Below are 22,709 nucleotides of genomic sequence, written 5' to 3' on the forward strand. Positions count from 1 at the left end.
AGTGTCAGACTATCTACTTCCCAACATGATGGATATGTTCAGGTTGAAAATACAGGCTATCATATTTAGTTTATGTCATCAGCCAAATTCGCCACTCCACTATAGGAAGTGAACTTCCACATGATTGCACATGAAATCTGCTGCATTAAGTCAATTGCTGACATGAGCCAACAATAAGAAAATCCCATTTCAGCTTACTATAGAGCTACTAATCACCTGTCATATGGTGTTCTTCAGTTTACCAGTTTTGTTATATTTTAATACCTCTCATTTTCATCATCTCACAACCCTCACCACCAAACACAGCCTGCCCTTGACCCCATCCCTAAGGTGTATATATAAAATCTATTCATCTCACTTGATTTCATTTGAATCAAACACAAACCTCCTATACCATAGTCTGCAGACATTTTGAATTACAGCATTACCTCAACGTTAAAAAAAACCAACAAAACCACCACCACCAGAAAGTGTTAAAAAAGGATCTAGCAGCATTATCTTTAGAATTTAGTAACATTTAATCCTAATTATTGTAGCAGCATTACTTTATCTTCTTTCACACAGGTACAGTTCTCTGCTTTTTCTGTATTAGCTTTCCCCTTAGAGGTAAATGCCTGCTTGCAAAGTTCAGAAAACTTAAATCTTCATCAGATGGGACACTTCATCTTCCACTAAGGGCAGATAGAGACAGTCAAGTTCTCAACAATATCTGGCTTCATTGGCCTGATCTTCTAGTATATCTTTACAGTGCTATCATTCTCATCACTGAATAATGCTGCAGACTTAGGACAAGATAATTTTTTTCTCTCTTGCCATAGTGTATCTTTTTAAAGATTTTACTTACTGTTTATCTTAAAGGTCATAAGACATTTAAAATAAAAACATGCAATGGTGTGGAAGAGGCACTTGCCTTAACTCCAAGCTTCAGTCTGCAGCACTGATCAGTGATGGGTGTGATGACACCAACAGAGTGCATGCTGAAGTATCACATAAAGGAAGCTGAAGTTCATGAACAAGAGGGAAAAATAAAACATTGTTAAACAGTGAAAAGATGTTAGGGTGAAAAATACTCAGGAGCATGGAGAAGCTAGAGAAAAATACACAGTTTGAACTTCTGTCTGTCTTAAAAAGACCTATTTACAATTGGGTTTCATTATTCTGAAAAGTCACTCCAGCTCCTATAACATGGATAAGAGCAAAAGATCCTGTTATTTCCTGGGTAAACTTCTGGTTCCAATAATGCTGGTGACAAATTACTCATTAAATTCAAAAATACAGTATTTTAACCTGTGAACAGTACAAGCTTTCATCATTTATAGCTCCTCTATTATAATCTAGCAGTGAATGCTGACATTTTAAGAAAGCATTACATGCTATTTGTTTATACAGAAAAAACCCATATCTAGTGATATGATAATTAACTTACTATGATTTGCCTCAATGCTTCTTTAAAAGATATGTGCACCCATGCTGCAGTGAAGATACTCCAAGCATTACATGCGTCCCTGCAGTACTGTGCTCTTATTTCAATATGGACTGACTGTCCCACTGTAAAGGCCTTACAGCCTTTCTTGCTTTACAGAGCAACGAGTCCTTTACGAACTCTCAACGTAAACAGTCTGAATAATTAAAAATCTTGGCTGAATATTTTTCTACATTTATTATCATTTCATAAAAAGGAGAGTATTTCTGACTAAGAAAAATCCCATCATTAGCCAAAAATGTTGTGATCCTGAAACAGCAGTACACTGAGAATATATTACGTGTGCCACATTAAGAATGCACACAAGGTAATGACAGCCCATGCATTTATGGTAGTAGCCAAGGTTTATTTAATAAACATTTAACAAAATCTTGGTTTTCAATGTGATTTCATACTTGCAGTACTTGAAGCACTGGAAGAGCATAGTTACATAGTTTTGACCTATATTGAGGCATAAGCCAGCAGAAAACAGGACAAGTAGGCAATCATTACTTCAACAGTACATCTACCTTTTCTTAATTATGAGTAAGGCTTCTCGTTATTAAGCCTAATTTTACACCCACCTGTTAATTAATCATGTCAAAAAAATCCCCAAGCCAAAATTAACCATTGACATAAAATGTGTCATTTTGTGGACTCGCTATGTTAATTTCCACCAAAACCACAAAAAGAACACTATCTATGATGGTATCAGACTCTAAACATCTGTCACTATAGCAAATATCAATACACAAGCTAAATAGCTTCACATCTCTGCTCCTCTCCTTGAGGAAAGTATGATATGGATGTGTCCCCGTTTCACAGTGTTCTTTTAGAAACAAGACCCATCAGCATGGCTCCCATGGCTGACTTCATTCTCCAGTACACCCTACAGACCTGAATTTCTTAAAACCTTTTTAAACCTGGACAGAGTATTGAAAACACTTAAGTTTCATAAATTGAAACATATCTTGTTGTTTTGATTTATAACTTTTTTAAATGAAAATAGTCCTAATTTTCACTTATCTTCAATACCATTTAGAGCAAGAAGCTCTATCATACTCTTTGTCTTTGGATGAAATTGAGTGTTTATCCTTTAGAGAGGAAGAGATGGAAAAATGCTCTACACATGCCACTAAATAAATATTTGATTATTCCTACATGTGAAAATAAAGTATAGATTTCCAAAGTAAGTAAATATTCAAGTCATGTAGATTGCCGGATGCAGGGGGCGGGAAATGTATGTGAGACACAAAGAGCAAACCAAACTCAGATTGCAAAGATTTCTGGAGTCATAAGTCACCTCTATCTAAATCACATTCAAACAAACAAAAAAAATAATCCAGATTTACAAAAAGATTTTAAGTATATGGCATAGCTTAGTAACTAACAAGCAGCATCAGTACATCAAAACTATCTGTAGGTAGAGACACCTCTATCAACAGGGCAGAACTTCATTACATACATGTTACAGGTATAATCCCACCAATCAAGCTTGTATCTAGCCTAATTAGAGTGAACCCCTACCAGCTGCCACTAAGAGGATATGCTGCCATTCCAATCAAATTCTGTTGCATTTATATAATCATTGAACTACCTAACCTCTACCTAAATTACTAATTACCAATGAGCACTTTTTGGACTTTGTTATATTTTAGAGCTACCTTTTCTTTACAAAGCAGTTTGAAAGACATACATGAAAGTGGGCTACTGGTTTCTTTTCCTACATTTTCTTTCTTTAAATAGAAAGGACTGCTTTTAAAACAGTGACTTCATCCTGGCAGGTATGTTTTCTCATTTTAGCGCACAAAATTAATGTAAAATTATCCTAGAAACACTTGCTTATTACCAGATGATACATATAATTAAATAAATCATTAAATAAACACATAAAGGGTCAATTACTCTGTGCCAGATTATTTCAGTGGAAGCGAGGAGGACATTTTAAATCACACTTGTCTGGATCTTTTTTCATACTTTGCATTAATGCAAGGCAGATGTAAATCAGTATTTCTCGGTGTATGTGTTCTTCCTTCCTCCTCACAAAATGTTTAATTTCCAGTCTCTAAAGACACAATTTACATATTTACTGAAGTGTAAGGGCTGAAGTTAACATTACAGCTTCTTACAGACATAAAAATGCCTAATCAAATGAGATCTATAAGACAGATATAACAAAAGAAAATGAAAAAGCACATGTGGAATTTAACACTTGAAGGTGCTTGTAAAACTACAGTTTCTAAAAGCAGTGCCTGATGTTTTTCTATTCTGTGTCACATCAAAGCCAAAAGAAAGCAAACTGTAAAGTAGCAAATTAATTTAAGAGGTTTATAGATATGCCACAAGTTTCAAGTTACTGCAAAACAGGTAAATTAATACATCCTCTTCATGTTAAATCCTTTTGATTATAACCACTTTGCCTTCTCAAGTGTACAAACACATATTTGCATGCAGTATATTAATCTCTATGTTTCACTCTGTGTGAAGACACAGTTGCTGTACATTCACGGGCAGGACTTTCAAGCACATGTAATTAAGCATGAAATAGGAAGTCACAGGTTAAAATGACCTTTCAAAACAAGCACAGTACTGTATATTGCAAAAAGAAAGTCTTTCAAATAGCATATAAAGTAACCACAAAGGACTACTCACCATGTCATACGCTGTTACTATCTTTTTCAAGACCTCTGGAACTATCCCTTGGAGCTCCATAGTCGGATACTGATCATTGAGATTCAGTACTACCAAGGGTGTACTATCAGGCCCAACCAAGCGCGAAGCCACTGCCAAAATGCACTGCATAAGATTTGCTACAGGAGAGAGGCCACATAATTCTTTGAATGAAACTACTGCATTCTGCAAAAAGGAAAGAAAGAGTTTCCTTTACAGTTAAATATGAATTTTTATGTCTCGTTCTTTCAGGATAAAATACTTCACTTTTATAGTTGAGCTACACTGTGGAATTACCATAGCTTTTCCCTGAAAAATTAGCAGCTTCCTAAAGTAATCAATATTGCACATACGCTTGAATGAAAATGTTAAAAATTCAAACAGAATTCAATACTTGCCACAGGAAAAATCTATTTAGAACAACTGTGCCTGGTCTCTATCACTACTAAAATTACCTCTGCAAACACATGAATTCTAAAAGATACTGGCAATATGTTTGGGAAAATTCTAAGACTTTTCAAAGTAATTTTTTTAATGCCAGCAAGAGAAACAAAATATTAGGTGCTGAATGTGCCAAATAAGCAAAGTGAAGTGGAAGGAGGAATTCAGCCCATTTGTAACTTTAAACATACCTGAACTACAGTCCAGACGTGCTGTGGATCTGCTGGCTCCCATTTGGTGTGATTCACAAACCCAGCACTCCATTACCGATGTCATTCCTATCACAGAATCACACTTACGTGAATTTTTAAGGTACTTTAATATAAATACCAATTTTTAACCTTTCCCTAGAATTTATTATAGTTTTATTTTATATCCAATATGGCAGAATATAAACCCATATGTTTAAACTTGAAGAAAATTTTCAGTATTAGAAATATAATGTGACTCCAAGTAGCCACTGAATTCCACGATGGGAATATATTCAGCACTTTAATGAATTTAGGACTTTTGTACCAAGTGGGAGCTGGTGATCTATGGCAGGTCTGGAGTTTGTGTTCCTGTAGGAAACAAAACCAAAAATATGATATGTTTAAGTTACAGATGTGCTCAGTGCTGCTTTCTCTCACAGCTTACCCAAGCAGGGTATCTGACACAGATTTCCATTTTAATAAAACCACTTTTCCATCTTGCTGGCATGGCAAGGCTCATTTGGAGACAAATTTCTTAGAACAACATAATGCCAACCTTAATGCAAACTGGAATCAAATGTGAAATATTTTGCTGTCCTTTTTATCATACAAAGCACCCAAAGCAGACTTCAAAATAAGTATATATAGCATATTCATGCAAATATATGTGAATACTAAATTACATCTATTACAGCCATTTACAGTGTACTTCTATTAATTGGACTATACCTTAATGACACAGTAATTGCACAGTTGAATATCCAGACACTGGGAAGTCCATTCAAAAAGATTTTGAGATCAATATCATGGATAAGCCGTTATGAACAACAGATTTACAGAGAGGGAAATGAAGACCGTGGAACTTAAACGTTAGCTAACAGCAGGCAGGACAGAACTACAGCTGTAACTCTTGCCTTTGGACTTCCAACATGATACCCAGAGACTATCCCTCATACTGACAAGCAATTTAAACATGCAACATCACATCCAGTTTAATCACTCATGATGATTTTATCAGTGATTAATATGTAATGAGAAGATATGACATCAGCATTTGTCATGGTAATGTAGTATCCAACAAGGAAGAAAAAAGGCCAGCTATTTGTATGCAGAGAAATCATTAAAGTCACTGGTGCACACTTGCTTTTTTCCTCTTGTTCAATCTTATTTTACCAAAATAAACAAACTTTGCTGTTTATACTCTGTCTTGTGGGAACATTATGTGTTTCTGTATCATAAAAATCCTAATAATTTATCACACAAAATTTCAATAATACAGAAATTAAAGAAATCTCATACTCCCTAATATATGTTGGCATTTATTTAAATTGAGTGGGTTTTTTACTTTGATTAGTTACAAACCCTTAGTTATGAGGAGTTAAAATTGTGCACATTATATAATCTGACAGTAAATCTATGCAAGACTAATATTCCTCCATGCACCTACAATATCTTCTTGATAGCGTTTTGAGAGATGATAATGATGTATTCAGTTGCTAGCACAACTTTCAAGCTGACAGAATAAAATATATAAAATACGTTTTAATATCCCATGTTCAAAGAAATCACACTGTAAAGCCTGTTTTAAATTCTATCACTTCTGGAAAATACTGCAGGACCTACAGTAAAGAACTTAAAAGTAGCTATAAAGAGAGATATGTTTTCACCGTTTCTTCAAATCTTACATTCAGCTCTATCTTGACAGGTATCTTAAAATACAGTATCCTTTATACAAAAGAATTCTAGCCTGCAAGAGGTTCACTACAGGTGAAGTTCAATTTATGTGTAGCCATAATGTGAAACACAAGTCAAAATATCATTGCCGTACTTTTTAATAATCTTTTAGTACAGCAATTTTATATACCAGGTGGCATGAGAGAGCTTCGTAATATTGTACTAATTTCTTCTTTCATATGCAGAAAAATTTGTTTTTAAACTGTATTACTGTTAAAATCTCCTCAATATAAGATTACTGTTAAAATCTCCTCGAAGAAAATTTATCTAATGTACCTTTAAAATCCAGAACCAAGTCTCAAACATTCAGTTTCTCCTTAATGTTACTTAAGAGTAAGAGGATTTAATAGGTCACTTCAGTTGAAATTACTATGCTCAATTTTATTTATCACTACTAGTCCATCAGAAGTTTTTAGTTAAAAGCTTTATTAAATAGAACACAATTTTACAGTTCACTTTGATCTATGTCTGTAAGGATTTATTTACCTGGAATCTTTACTGGAATCTCCAAAAATGCAATTTTTCAAGTGGGATCTCTTGGCTTCCACAAAAACAAGCACCTCAGCCTGTACTTTTTCCTGAAATTCAATGTGTTTGCTATATGTGACCTTTTAAATAATTTTTCTTAGAGGATGTCTTCTAATACCTAATACTGCAGCTAGGAAGAACCATGGAAAGCAAATGGTCTTTCTGAAAGTACTACCTTCTACTGGGAATGAGGAAAAACCAAAACCTCAGCAAAACTATGCTACACATATTTTCACATACATAATGTTTTTAATAAGCAGTAAAGTGTCCCTTTTCTATGAGCTATATTTTCCTCCCACATTTCTATTTAAAGTAGTTTTCTGAAATGAAGTATTGCCATATTTTCTCCCAACGTATTCCTTCAAACATATAGGCTGAAGTTCTAACACTAGAGTCATATTTACAGTTCACATTCAACAAAATACGCATATGCATTCAGGGTTATTTCAGTAGACAGTATCACCTATAAAGTTAGTCTGACATCATCCATTTCTAAAGCTGTTCAGCATTAGATTTGATTCATGTAACTTACAAAATGCAGGAAGACTCAAAAAAACATATATTCTGCATGCACCATAATACAAAAATACACAAAACTGATATATTCGTTGTAAACACTGTACCTGCATATTTTCTCTCAAATCCGTGGCATCTCGAATAGGTTGCAGGGCATTCTTGAACACTTCATCTATTGTTTTAATCCATAATGTTCTCATAGAAGCATATTCCCTTGATTTCTTGCCCTTTCTCACAGAGAGGCCCCGCTTATGAGGTTTCCCACCACCCCTTCGATTAGTTATGGCCACATGCACAAACAAGGAAGCATGTGTTAACATTTCACCAGTTAAAGACTGCAGAGGAATGTGCCGATAACCAGTCTGTAGACACTCAAAGGGAATAGTGTATTGCCCGATAAACTCGTCCCCAATGAAATCATCATCCAGTACTACAAAACGCACCATAGCTAGTTCTGGTAAATTTATTTGAAATTCAAAACTTTCATCAAAAATCGGATTATCCCCATTCTGATGCATAGTTTTCGTCCTTTGCTCTGCACAGTCAGCAGGGATTCCATGTATTTCAACATAGACATAAGGATCCACAACATCACCTTTGGCACCGGATCCTTTGGGTTTAGGAAAGTTTTGCCCACTAATGATTTTAATATGAAGCAGCTGAGGCGAAACTCCAGGCACGGTGTCTTTCGTATTTGCGCTAAAGAAGGAGACTTCTTCTCTCATGATAGCAGGACGAAGGACGTAGCCACAGTTTCCATTCTGTCGAAACCAACCAATGTTAAGATCCATCATTAAGCCAGGCGTCTGGAAGTTCATAGCTACGATCTGGCAACCACATTTCCAAAAGTCCTGAGGATTCATATTACTAGAGTCAATCCTCATAGGACTGGGGAAAACTCTGGCAAGAAAACGTTTGTTATAATTTACAAAGTCTCCTGGGTTTTCATTGGCGTATTTGCTAGCAAGCACTTCATTAAACGAGCACACTTCCCAGTATTTCTGGAGCTGAAATGAAACCTGAAACTCTTTGAACTGAACTGACTTACATATGCTTACCAACTCCGAGAGTTCTTTGCAGAGCTGAAATCGTTTCCCTGTCATCAAGTTTTGCTGTTCTACTGCCTCTTTCCCCACTCTCTGTGACATTTCTGCTCCTTCATCTTCATCTGTAACATCTCCCTCTAGTCCGGAACAATTAGAGGAAAGTTTCTTTGCTTTAATGAGTATTTTTCCTTTAAGTGATTCTGGTGATGGAAGATAAGAGTCTTCAATGTTTGGAGACTGTGTGTGTAGTTTGTCCCCCAGAATTTTCTTCATGTGTTGTACCATAACCTTCTGTTGCTTAATAGAACAATGATTTTCTAAACACAAAATTAGAGGGTATTCTGAAGCAATAAAAGCATACTTGTTAATAATGTCAATCACACTACGGAAGACAATCTGTGACGTCATCGTATGCCCTGTGTAAATCACAGGCTCGTTATCCGGACCATCCCATACATCCAGTTCAACACTTCGACAACCCATTTTAAGGGCGCGAATGTAACCTGTAATGTCAGAAGGCCCTCGAAACTGATCTTCTATCAAGTATGTGTTATGAGAGGAATTTATAAAATAATGGGATAACGGTTGTTTCATATCCTGACAAACTTTTTTATGTTCTGGATCGAATATGTGGCAGTCTGGTGAAGTAAGGTAATTGGTAAACCCATCTATAGAAAGACAACCCTTTTCCTGGCCCTCTTTGGCAGGCTCGTATTTCTGAATAATTTCAAGGCTTATTTCTTCTGTGACGTGCGCCATACCTTGTTCTGCTTCTAGAAACATCATGAGGTCCTTGGTATCTAGGAATTCTTTATTGCTCGAAAACTGAACCAACAGGAAATAGATTTCAGGTCTGGTACAAAGCTCATGAAAAACTTCAATAAACTCTTCTTTTGTTACTTCAGTACCAGTTTTTTCCTTGGATCTATGTAGCTCCTTGAATTTTAGTTCAATTTTGTTATCTTTTAAACCAGGATTTAAGTTTTTTATAAACTGTACAGCATTGCACAGGGGTATATGTCCCAAATTTTCTACATCTGATTCACTGAACATTTGTGAAAGCCATGAAGTCCGCATGTTATCTTGAGTACTTTCTATCATATCTAGAGTATGTTTTCCGTAAGAAATCAGGTATCTTAAGCCAGTAACCCAAATATTTGCAATGTCTGCTGAGTTAGCAACAAGATCTAGTGACTCATAGTTTTCTCCATATATAATTGAAAACGCACAGTCTTCTGATATCTGGTCATATATTCCATTGCTGCGAAAAATATCTGTGTTTTTTCCTGTTCTTACTTCTTTGATTGATTTAATATCAATCTTTGCTTTTTCAGAATCCTTTTTTGAAGGTTCCCAGCGTAGAGACTGCATATCAGCATCTAAAAGAAAGTATCGGTGATACACCCTGGAGTTGGATCTTATCTTTTTGAGCTCAGAGCCTTCAACCATGGCATTTATACAATCGCTTGCACCGCTGATCTTCTTCTCAGTTGGCATACTGCTGAACGACACGGTCTTTTTCCGTTCCCGCTTTTGTTTCGTACCATCCTGGGTAAACAAGGGGGAAAAAAAAGAAAACATGTATCAGTATGATTTTGCTCAACATCAAAATAGATTTCAACTTCTAGCTGGAAGTTCATAAAGTGGTTCAAAAAGGCTTAGCATCTGTGCAATGACCAGCAAGAAGGAAATTCTTTTTGGAATAATCACAAATGAAAATATTAATAATGGCTTAATACTTGTTCTTGCTCAGGTAAGTATTCTTCCAGGGTTTGGGTTTTTTAATATGTATTGTATGAACAGAAAATTTTAAAAAGCAAGTTTTGAATGTCAATGAACTAAGTAGCAATGCTGTATAATTGCTTTTTATTATATCAGTAATAACCTGTGTACCAAGACAAATGGGCCCTACAGCCAAGGCAGTAGGAAGTAAGCTTGTCTCTGAGTCCTTATGTAGTCCTACAGATACTTGCTGAACTTTGCCAACACAGAACAGAAAGCTCTAATAACATGTCAACATGTCCTCATGACCACCAGAGAAGCCTTCATACACTATTAACTACATAAAAGCCACAGGACATAGTCCTATTCTAAGCATACAAAATGGTAACAGCACTTATCACACATAACTCCTCCTTTATTGCATCCATCCATATTCTTCCCAAAGACTGCCCAGAGCAGGGACACATGCATCCCACCCCTATGTCCACAAAACATCCACATTAGTCTTAAGAAGCTACACTGAAACACAAGTGACTAGATTAGAGCAGATACAATTCCCCAAGAGTTCTGAGTTTCAGGAAATACAACAGTGTCTCAAGAGGGAACCCTCTCAGACAACAAAGTTTAACTGGTTCCAAAGAAGTTGAGTATTGTTAGAAAAAACTTGAATGGAAAATGCAAGACCTGGACAGGAAGGGAAGCAAGTGATTCACATTTACTCTTAAAATAATGAAATAACTCAGAGGTTTTAGATTACTCCATAAAGCTTGGGTAGAAAAATGGATATATAAGCCTTTAAAAAAATTTTTTAAAAAAATTAGCTACCCCCATTTGCTGTTTGTATTAACTCAAACAAGTGCAAAATATATCAGTAACAGATCACTTAAGTATAACCAATTTCCTGAGAAAGAACTTCTTTTAAGAAAACAGTCTGCTTTCAATACTGAGATTGAAAAAATGCTGCAAATGTTTTGGTTGTTTTGGGGTTTTTTTAAAGCATCTTGTGTCTTGATAAACTATTTTCTAGTCCAAAATAATACTTCCATGAAATAACTTTTTTACATTAGATACCCTATTTAGAAGTGTTCTTATAATCCAGCATGGCTCAAAAATTACTTTTCCAGCCTTATACAAAAAGAATGTTGACTTTGCCTCTAACAGTTTTCCATCTGAACTGTGCAAATCAGCATTGCTTATATGGCAGAAAGGAAAGCAGAAGAAAACTTGCAACAAATGCTACACTGAGCAGATGTTCAAATAAAAACCATCCATTACAGAATACATTTCCAGTTCAGGGCATATATACTGTACGTTTAATTTCATTAAATTGAAAATACAGAATTCTGGTTCAGTAATCTAATTTATAAGCATCCAAAAAGCCTTTCATCGAAAACAATTATTAGTAAAGTAAGCAGGCTTAATATTTGCTGTTCCTTGTTTGAGAAAATTAATCAATCGTACAATTCTTGCACCTTTAATGACATCTGAATTTGCCTTATACAAGTTCTCAAAGGACCAGTAAAAATGAATAACCCTACAGAGGACTGTTTTATTTCCAACTCCAGATCAAACCCCTGCAATGGATACTGCACAGGGCTGACTCCTGCAATCTCGTTACCTGTAGCTTGGGCGTGAGGACTGCTTTCAAACAAAAGCAGATTTCCTTCATTTTAAAAATAAAAAATAGCAAACAACTGTAAATTTTGTTTACAAAGATTTTTGTTCTGTTTTAAGCACAGCTTTTTTTCTCTGGCTACTTGTCTTCCTACATCTCCTAACCTGAAAAAGTGACAAGGGACAGCCCCACATGAATGAGCGATGCCATTCCTGTCCAGTATTTTAGGGCTCAGAATGAAGCACGCTGGAACTCCTTAATGCTCCAGATGTCTCAGTCACAGATCTAGGAAGGGAATATATTTATTGAACTCCAGTGAGAGACATCAGACAGATAACCTCCTGACACCAGAATCCTCAAAGCTTGGGAAGCATCACCTTGCCTGACCAGAAGGAAGGTCTACGCCTTTCTTTATGGTGAGGATTGTCTCTGATCCAGACACTGAATTGCAAGGGAAAAAAACAACCTGCCATTTCTTGATGCCATCTGACATAAATAGGTCCATCTCAAGGCAACCCCAACTCTAGTTACCTAAAGCTGAATTGGAGCTTGAACATGTGAATCAGAGGAATAACTCAATCCACCACACCTTCAAGACTGTTTTGCTTGCCTGACAGATGAATTTGAAGACAGTTTGGCAGTATTTTGTGTTTCTGCAGGATAAAGCAGTCTTACCATTTGGCTTATTCATGTAGTGCCTGCTGGTGGCAGGCATTACTGCCTGGATGTGACAACCAGGAAGATAAAGTTTAAAATACTCTTGTGAGTTTCTCACAGCTCTGAACTCCAGAACACCCTTCATAAGTTTTTATTTCTCCAGAGATCAAAGATCCTTGATCACCTCTGAGAGTCCCCATCCTGACAGAGACATGGCAGTCACAATCAATCTGCATAAACAGAACTTGAAGGATATTTTCCCAAAGACACTGGCCAGAATTGTTCACCTGTCTGAATTATCCACCTGTCTGAAAAGAAACAGAAAATAAACTCTCACTCATAAGCTGAGAATGTAATTGCATAGTGTGCACAAACTGTGTGAAGCGGGCTTGTGCACCACAGAGACATAGTTTGGCATGGAGAAGGAAGCAGATACATTCTGCTATATGATGTGGAGGATTTCACACTGAAAGTCTGGTGGTATTCACCAGCTGGGTCAGGTCTCTCATGGCCTTAAGTCTGCCTTACAGACAAAAATACTGGCACATGAGAAATCTGTATGTATCTGAACAAACACAGGAGTGACTTCTCAGCATTCATGAGACAGTGTTCTTCATGCTGTTTCAAGATGCTTTAAGGGAGACTGGATTTACAAGGCAGATGCATAATTCTGTCTACATCAGAAGCTACAATTTTTGTACTGAAACAACTTTCAGAGTCCTTCTAGGATGTACCACGCAATGAAGACCATGTCAATCTTCAGATTACGACAGGTATAGAATCATAGAATTATTTGGGTTGGAAGGGACCTCAAAGATGATCCGTGGGCAGGGACACCCTCCACTAGACCAGTTGCCCTAAGCCCCATCCAACATGGCCTTAAACACTTCCAGGAATGGGGCTTCCACAACTTCTCTGGGCAACCTGTTCCAGTGCCTCACCACCCTCAGATTGAAGAACTTCCTTCTGATTGCTAATATAAATCTAGCCTTTTAGTTTAAACCCATTACTCCTTGTTCTATAACTACACTCCCTGATGAAGAGTCCCTCTCCATCTTTCCTGTAGGCCCCTGTAAGTACTGGAAGGCTGCTATCAGGTGTCCCTGGAGTCTTATCTTTGCCAGGATGAACAAGCCCAGCTCTATCAGCTTGTTATCATAGGAGAGGTGCTCTAGCCCTCTGATAGCCTTCATGACCCCTCTCTGGACTATCTCCAACAGCTCCAAGAGGTTGGAGCTCATCATAACTCAGGACTTCCCTAAGAGTGCCTGTTCTTCAGAAGACACTGAAACCAGAAGGACCACCTCATCAATACATTTCCTAAAACCACATGCGCCACAGCCAAGGTCATCTGCAAGACCTTCTGAGAAACAGACTAGACCACAGATAAAATTGTTGTGAAACATTGCTGATAGCTGCTACAAGTGACAACACAAGCAGTTTTCAGCTTATGCAGGAGTTCCTAGCAACAGAAAACAAAGTATCTAGCAGTTTAAAGAACAGAAATAATCCCAGCTGATGTCTATGGCACTTAAGAGACAGAGACAGCTGGAGAAAATGGCTTAAAAGAGAAAACAGGGAAAAGGTTTCCATTATAGCTGCTTTTTTCTTTTTTCTTTTTTTTTTAATTCCTCTCAAGGTACAGACAAAGAAATCGTTGTGTGACAGCACTATTTGCAAAACACAATTTTAGAGACTACAAATATTCTTAAATCAAATGCTGAGAGATATGCACATCATTCCTGAACAGCAAAGCTTTCAATACATGCACCTTTATGATAAAACTACTGAAAAGAGCAGTTCCAATAACCACAGGCAGGGATAGTAACAGCTGTGGAGTTCAAACAGAGATTTGATAATGTAATAGATCAGGATGGCAGAGGAAACTGAAGAGTGCAAGGTTTACAAACATCTACTAAAGGAAAAGATGCAAAGAGTGAACTTTATGACCTGTAAATGCCCAAACGAATCATGCCCCAGAAGACACCATGGGGGAAGCAGTACTCAAAAGCCATTCAAACCTACAGAAAGTTTAGGTACTGCCCAGCACAGTGGAATCCACAATACTTTGGGAAGAAACTTACAGCTCAAGGCAAGGGCTGGCCATCCCGGGAGGTGGGAAGTGAGGGGCTGCATCAGAGCAGTGTGTAGGACAGTCCTTCCAGCTGCCAACACAAAATGGTCCTTACACCACCAATGCAAACTCCAGAGATGGAGAGAGGCAGGCTTGAAAATACCCATGACCGAAGAAGCTACCCACAGTTTCGATGCAGTAGTTAAGCGAACTGGGATGTGAGGATTAGGACCTTTCTCTGCATTTAGCTCACTGAGGTGCTCTTTTGGGGACAGAAGACTTTACAGATAATGTTAACGAGAGGAAGTGGCAGAATGACACATTTTAGAGCACTTGTCTGGGAAGTGAAAGTCCCTGATGTCATTCCTCCATAAACATTTCACTTGGTGAAATGCAAAATGTACAGTCGATGCAGCAGGCACCTACACCAAATTTTGCCCTCTGAGAGGAATACCCACTTCCCCAGGTGACAGATTCTGCAGCTTCTTGTTTCATACAAAATTTCCATTTGTGCTTATATACCAGAGGTTCATCAGAAGTGTGGAAGGCAGCTCCACCCTAGTCTTGAGAACATGAGGCTAGCACACAAGGAGCTGTGCATTTGAAGGTCCTCAGGAAGGACTAGAAGCCAATCACTCAGCCAGTCAGCGAGTGCTCTGCCGACAAGGCAACTACACAAAAAAACAGAGCACAAGGCACCTCCACTCAACCTCAGCAGGCTTTTTGATTGTACATGGCTGAGCTTTCACAATGTGTGAAGAAACTCACACACCTTGTGCCAATGACAACATGCAGACTAAAGGAGCCACAGGCCCAAGAACGCCCATTTAATGAATCCTAACCAGGCTTAGAAACAGGAGGGATGCTGAGCCATTCAGCCACCAAAGATGGCACTGTCCATACATGTGTGCAGTAACAAGACTGCAATTGCAAACAGTGTCTCAAGAGCTTCTAAATTTTTTTTTTTTTGCAGCTATGTTCTCAGTTAAGCAACATGTTTGTGAATGTGAGGATCAGTGTTGTGGCAATACTGTGACCAGTTACTGGTGAGGAGGTGAGACCATAGGCCATGACTAAGTTCAGTCAACTTTATGTTTTTATATCTTACTATTACTTAATATTACACAGTGTAAGAGCTGTTTTAGAAGTCATTTAATGTACATCTGTAGCCAACAGTTGCAATTCACTACTTTATGACAGTCTAATGATCTGATGATGAAAATAGAGTGAACTACTCTTCTGACGCCATACAATTCCTTGGTGATTTATAACGCATGTGCTAAGTATCCATTCTGAGTATGAAAACTGTCTTCATCAAATGCAATTCAGCAGAAATTGCAAAATCACCTATCTTAACAACATGATGTAGAACATAAGCCCATTTCAGGAAGTGGTTAGGTTAGGTTAGGTTAAAAAAAAAAAAAAAAAAAAAAAGAGAGACTCTTTTTAAGATTCCCAAGCACAGAACCCTGCAAAACAAAAAAAAAAAAAAAACAACAAATTTCAAGAGTTTTTCTTTAAACTTAAGAAAGCCTTCAGGTATGTCTATACATAGTTAGAATTATTTGAATCAAAAAACCTTAGATATTTAAGGCAATATTTTAAAACATTAAATATCTAAATGCATTTTAACTAAAATATGGTAATATCAGTGATTTCTTATTTTCTAAGATGTTACCTGTGGTTTTAGATATATAAACACAAACACAGATCAGCAAATGAGTTACAAATATAATGTCAATACCACGTTATCCTTCTATCTATAAATATTTTCATTGCTAAATTAATTATGGGGTTTTCTTGAAAAAATATATTTAACTATTATGGTGATAATAAACATGACCACTTATTTTTGCAAACAGAAAAAAAAATATTTTATGTATAGGATGCCTATGTACAGCTACCAGCTCATTCCAGAACACAGCATGGAGCATTATAAAAGAAGCTAAGCAACTTTTTGTGTGAAGGAATCAGGCATTTCCCCATTAGGAGCCATGTCCTGGAGGTCTACATACATCCCTGGTGCACCAGCTCTCAGACTGATTCTCCTGGAATCAACAACTCAGCAGAAGAATCAGAAGTACTCAGCCCCTCTCCTCTAGCCGAGTGTCTGCATTCTTCCCAATCGGTAGCTTTGCCATTGCTAGGAGATTCTTACTAACACAGTGACCCAAATTAGCAAAAACCCACATACTTTATGCTGCTTTAACACAGTTGTCCAAAGCTTTCAGAGCCTGTGAAAATCAAAACCAGGAAAAACTCTCCAAGTAATCACCAGTTCCATTAACAGAATCCCAAACACTTCAGAAATGGTTTCTAAATGGAACTGTAGCCTCTGTTTAATGGCACAAAGCACTGAGCTGTGTACCCGCTGTATTTAAAACAAAGCAAAGGGTGCTCAGCAGAAATAACCGGCACTTATTGGGGGGGTGGGCGGGGGTTGGGGGACACAACAAAACATTGGCTACCTGGAAAACACAGGGCCTCCCACTTGTAGTGAATGGCTGTATTTGAGCTCAGCATTTAAATATTTTTCCAAACTGGTATTCATGGCATATCTGCTGTTTGCAGAAATCTTTTTAAGAGAAACGTACTTTTTCAGTATGTGTTGGACTGACCCCAGCCAGACCCTGTTACAGAGTGTTATAAATAACACTGAGGGGGAAAGAAACATACAAAGATGAGCTGTACAAGTAACAAGGGGGTTTTGTGTGTGTGTTTTTGTGGGGGTTTTTTTGTTGGATTGTTTGGGGTTTTTTTTTTAACTAAGGGAGTTCTATTATTAAAGGAATATGGACAGAATAGCAAGCCTCAGCTCAATATTCAAACAAAAATTGCCTGGTTTATTTTCAGATCAGCTAACTGCAAGGTTTCATGATACAGCTAAACCAATTCCCTTGTCCAAACATTAATTTTCTATCCTTCTCTTCCTCCTTCTGCCCCAGCTGCACAGCCCCCTTCTCCCAAGCTCCTCAGGCCCGCATTAGCACCCATTTGACACGCAGTAAATGAATTCACCTCACTACCTCAGGAAACGAAAATTCCCTTTTTTGCTGAATTGGTTTTCTGCAATTTTAGTGAGCTGAAACAATTTGCCATATGATCAGTAAGTAACTGAGTTGATTCAAAGTAACCATTAGAAACAAATAATTGATTAAAATGGAAGGAAAGAACATAATCACTCACTTTTATCATTATATTAATTCAGCTGAAGTCAATGCAGTTGAAATTGTTCTCTTGAAATCAGACCCTGTATGATCTCACAAGAGAACTTTAACTCATTAGTTAAAATAAAATCTCTTGTCTTAGCCCACCTCACAGAACCTGTATCAACAATTTCATAAACATACCCAACATAAAGACAAGGTACACAAAAGATCTATAAATCCCATAAAACAACACTTGTGGTTCTCAGGGCTCCTTTGGCTCATTTTGTTCTGCCTCGCTTCAAGAAAACAGGGCAACAGAAAAATTATGTCACATGAGAGAGATGACTACTACAGTAAGAGTAGAGAAAAATGGTAGAGTAAGAGCGTAGTAAGAGCGGAGAAAAATGGTAGCCTGCATTGTCTTTGTTGCTTCTACAGCAGACAATTTAACTCAGTTAAAGACTGTGACTGCGACGAGCAGGGAAATAACAGGATATGGTTTTGCAAATAGAGTCTAGACTAAGGCTTTCTTTGTACAACTTCTTACAGAAAAGCTTATTTAGTCATCTGATCGGTTTATGAAGAGAAAGAAAACTATTTTTTAAAACGTTTTTGTGTTGCTGTCTGAAGTATCCTTGGGTTCTTTAAAGTTCGAATGCTCTTGCAGAATGTTGTGAGGGAACTTTCCATGAACTTCTGCTAAGAGGCAGATGTTTCTTCCACAGAGATGCCCGGGACATCCGCAGGCATGATGTCCTTCACTCCCTCCACCTTCCACCCCTCTCACCCAGCTCTTAAAGCTGCGCAAGGTATGACAATGTCCTAACCCAAATGCTAAAACTTGCTGAAGCAGCATGAACACAGTTCGTGCCTCGAAGCGCTGTATTAGATTCCTTCTGTTGGTGTTCACAAGTCATGTTGGTTAAGTTCTAAGAAGAGAACTAAAAAAGAAATGACAGCTTGCTCAGAAAACATTCTGCAGTTAAAGGACAGAACAATGAATACACTGAGCACTGCTGCCTTTCCTCATTTTCAACTGGTGCTTTGAAGTTTTAATTCTGAGCCTCAGTTTTAACCTTAAGAGGCTCCATACCAGAACAGTTTAGCCATCTCTTCTTGTATCTAATGGCACAATGCATGCCTGATCTCTTGAGGATCAATTAATTAGGTTTTTAAAAACAAAAGATTCAGTCGAAGTCGCATTTCACCATATAAATTCATCACACACAAATCCATGTTTTTCAAAAGAAAGCAAAATGATATTGCTCAGTCTGCTGAAAATAAAAGAGTTTTAACTACTTACACTGTCTTTGATTTTGACCTCAATTTACAAATCAGCTATAGTAACTAAGACTTCTGCATTCTGCATTTTCATGCTGCCAAGTATGTTTGCCTTACAGCAGCAACTACTGTCACTGATAGGAAGGCAGTTATGTTTATAAAGCAGTACATATAATGACAGAACTTGATAATGTTATATCTGAATACTAAAATTCAGTAGTAAAAATTACATTCAAACACAACTGAGGCATTCTTTCCTATCTAAGTACAGCTGCATATTTATGATATTAAAATAAAGGACTATTTGGTTTCAGGCGTTAGTTTACAATACAGATGAGAGGGGAAAGAAAAGTCTAATCTCAAAAGAAAATAAATAAGAAGCATCAAAAGAAACTGTCCAGACTGCTGTGAGCACTGAGAGCGCCAAAGCCCAAGTTATGCTTGGCTTAAGTTTTTAATTTTACTGAGTCAGTTACAGTTCAGACTTTGGAGCTGCATTTCCAATAGACCAAAAGAGGTATCTAGTTTTTACAAACTCAATAAAAGCAAAACATTTGTATTTCAGACCCAAACAAGCAATATTTTAACCAAATCCATATAAACTACAGCAATTATTTATGAAAACCAGCAGCTACTGTGTACTGTTCAGTCTTAAACCGAGGAAACAGAATTGATAGAAAGTTGCTAAAAAATTACTGAATGGCGTGAAAAGGCTGATAACCCAAGATAACTAAGTAGAAAGTATTTTAGACTCTTGATTTATCATGCACTAGGAAATTATATCTGAACTGTGGCAAACAGACCATTTTAACTACTATAGAGAAACTCATGTTTAAGTGTTTCTTTTTTTTCAGCCATCAATGATCAGAAAAAGGAGTAATAGTTAGATATGGTTTCAAGCTTGAAGAACAACTGAAGATGAGAAAGCTGACACCACAGAAGATGATATTGGAGGACTCCAAGGTGCAAGCTGGCTCAACACGTCTTAGTACAGCTTGAGTGTGAAGAAGCCTCTGAACCTGCTGTCATCCTTAAAACCTGCAAAATGTTCTTTTATGCACAACTATTTAAATTCTGAGCATTTTCATTTTCAGTTTTGAATACCCAAATATCATATCACAGTACATTTTCACAAATCTTTTAATCAAGACAAGACTTAATATGCAGGCTACTATGAGCAATCATTGTGAAGACAAATCTTGGAATTTTTTTTTTTTCAAGTATTTATAGCTGCAAGTCAGTTCCACTGGTAGAAAGCACAGCAGTTTTCCCTTTCTCGTTTCAGGCATAAACAACAATTTGACTGAACTGGCAAAATAAGTAACTTCCGTAACACAGCTGTCAGGCTTCACAGTTTAAAGCAAAAATACAGCATGTGGGTGACTTATAAAGATAACACAATAGCCGCATTCAGAATTTTTGTCATTTCACATGCAGCACAGGCTCTGCAGAAAGATGCTTCATCTCTCCCTGTGCTACTCCTGTTCAGCATCAGAGAGGAAAAAGAAGCCAGCGACAGGACCAGAAAGAGGAGAATGTAAACACTGGCTCAAGACTCCCTACCTTTTCCCACTCCTGTTGGCAAAGCCTTCCCAGAAGCTCTTCCAAAGCTTCCTACATACACAATGGGTGGGTATGTTTTGTTGTTTGCTTGACCAACTCTCCTGCCTAGCAGCCCCAGAAACTATCTTCTCTGATTCACCACCCCCAAAGCAAAGTCTGTGCAGATTTGTGCAAACACACTGTGCTGATCCTACGTTAAAGACTGATGTTTCTACATTACTTCCAAATATGGAAAGTAGCATTACATTAAATGTAGTATTGTCAAATTAGAATAGGATAATGAGAAATAAAACAAATCTTAAAACACCTCCCTCCACCCCGCCCCTTCTTCCCAGGCTCAACTTCACTCCCAATTTCTCTACTTCCTCTCCTCAGGCAGCACAGGGGGGTGGAGAACAGAGGTTGTGGTGAGTTCATTGCATGTTGTCTCTGCTGCTCCTTCCTCCTGAGGGGTAGGACCCTTAACACTCTTCCCCTGCTCAAGCGTGGGGTGCCTCCCACGGAAGCCAGTCCTCCATTAACTTCTCCAATGTGAGTCCTTCCCACAGGCTGCACTTCTTCATTAACTGCCCCAGCATGGGTGCCTTTCATGGGGTGCAGTCTTTTCAGACCAGACTGCTCCCATGTGGGTCCCCCATGGGGTCACAAGTCCTGCCAGCAAACCTACTGCATTTGCAGCATTGAAAAATATGAAACTTGCCTGCATGGACTAAGGTGTTCTTTTCCATATTATTTGGGGTTTTGTAGTATTTAAACTTTTGTTACTTCATTTGTATCATGGTGTTCCTGTGACAGCACTCTTAAGATGCATGCTCTACAAGCTTGTTTTGTCAGGTGGTTTTTCCACTTTTCTTCCTTAGCTCTACATAACATGCAGATGTATTGGGTTTGCATGGCATGTTTTTGGTGGGTGAGGGAGCTCAGGGGAGTCTATAAGGGTGGCTTCTGTGAGAAGCTGCCAGATGCTTCTCCCATGTTCCGATATAGCCATTGCCAACTGGATACAAGATGGACCTGCTGCTGGCCAAGGCCAAGCCTATCAATGATGGTGGTAGCACCTCTGGGGTAAAATAGATAAGAAGGGGGAAAAAAACTAGGCAGCCAGAGAGAGGAGTGAGAAGGGCATGTAGTATTAGGACAATGGCTTTAAACTAAAAGAGGGTAGATAGAGATTAGATGTGAGGAAGAAATTCTTCCCAGTGAGGGTGGTGAGGCAGTGAAGCAGGTTGCCCAGAGAAAGTTGTGGCTGCCCCCTCCCTGGCAGTATTCAAGGCCAGGTTGGACGGGGCTTTGGGCAACCCGGTCTAGTGGAGGTTGTCCCTGCCCAAGGCAGAGGGATTGGAGCTAGGTGATCTTTAAGGTCCCTTCCAGCCTAAACCATTCTGTGATTCTATGAGAATATGTAAGAGGAACAACTCTACAGACATCAAGCTCAGTGATGAAGGAGGGGGAGGAGGTGCTCTGGGCACCGGAGAAGAGATTCCCCTGCAGCCTGTGGAAAAGACCCTTGTGAGGTCTACCTGCAACCCATGTGGAGGTTGATGGTTGAGTAGACATCCACCTGCAGCCCATGGAGGACCCCATGCTGGAGGGGGTGGATGTCTGAAGGAGGCAGTGGCCCCATGGGAACCCCACACTGGAGCAGGCTCCTGGCAGGACTTGTGGCCCTGTCGAGAGAGGAGCCCATGCTGGAGCCAGCAAATGAAAGTAATTGTTTATTATAAACGACTAATTTAGTCAGCAGAAAAGTCTCTCCTCTACTGTGATAAGTAGCTTACATGGTATTCCCTTAACTGTCAAACAACTCTTGCTCAAAAAAAATGAGCAGCAGATTGACCATGGAGGTGTTATGTAATTTAAAGGACTGACTTTTTCACACATCCATACAGGTCATCCCACCCAACCTCTCAGCACTAGGTTATGACTAAATCACACAATTTCACTGATGTGGCAAAATGTTCATTTCCACCTGTACTGCCAATTCATGTATTTTGTCCAAATTTCAAACCAAATGTCATCTGCACTCTTGGAAGGTTCCTTGTATCTTTTTTGTGTCCTTT

The 22,709-nt window shown here is 38.2% G+C and overlaps 1 protein-coding gene across 1 annotated transcript in view; it reads right to left on the reverse strand.

Annotated features, from left to right (window-relative positions):
- PLCL2 (phospholipase C like 2) overlaps positions 1 to 22,709 on the reverse strand; it is a 107,006-nt gene that overhangs the window by 37,676 nt on the left and 46,621 nt on the right. Inside the window, exons 3-4 of the mRNA XM_084280575.1 lie at positions 7,650 to 10,136; positions 4,115 to 4,318 (exon numbers count right to left, since the gene is read on the reverse strand). Of these exons, the coding sequence (XP_084136701.1) occupies positions 4,115 to 4,318; positions 7,650 to 10,136 (2,691 nt within the window). The remainder of the gene's footprint in view (positions 1 to 4,114; positions 4,319 to 7,649; positions 10,137 to 22,709) is intronic.

The sequence above is a fragment of the Gallinula chloropus genome (genome assembly GCF_964237585.1).
Source record: "Gallinula chloropus genome assembly, chromosome: 2".
Classification (NCBI taxonomy): Eukaryota; Metazoa; Chordata; class Aves; order Gruiformes; family Rallidae; genus Gallinula; species Gallinula chloropus.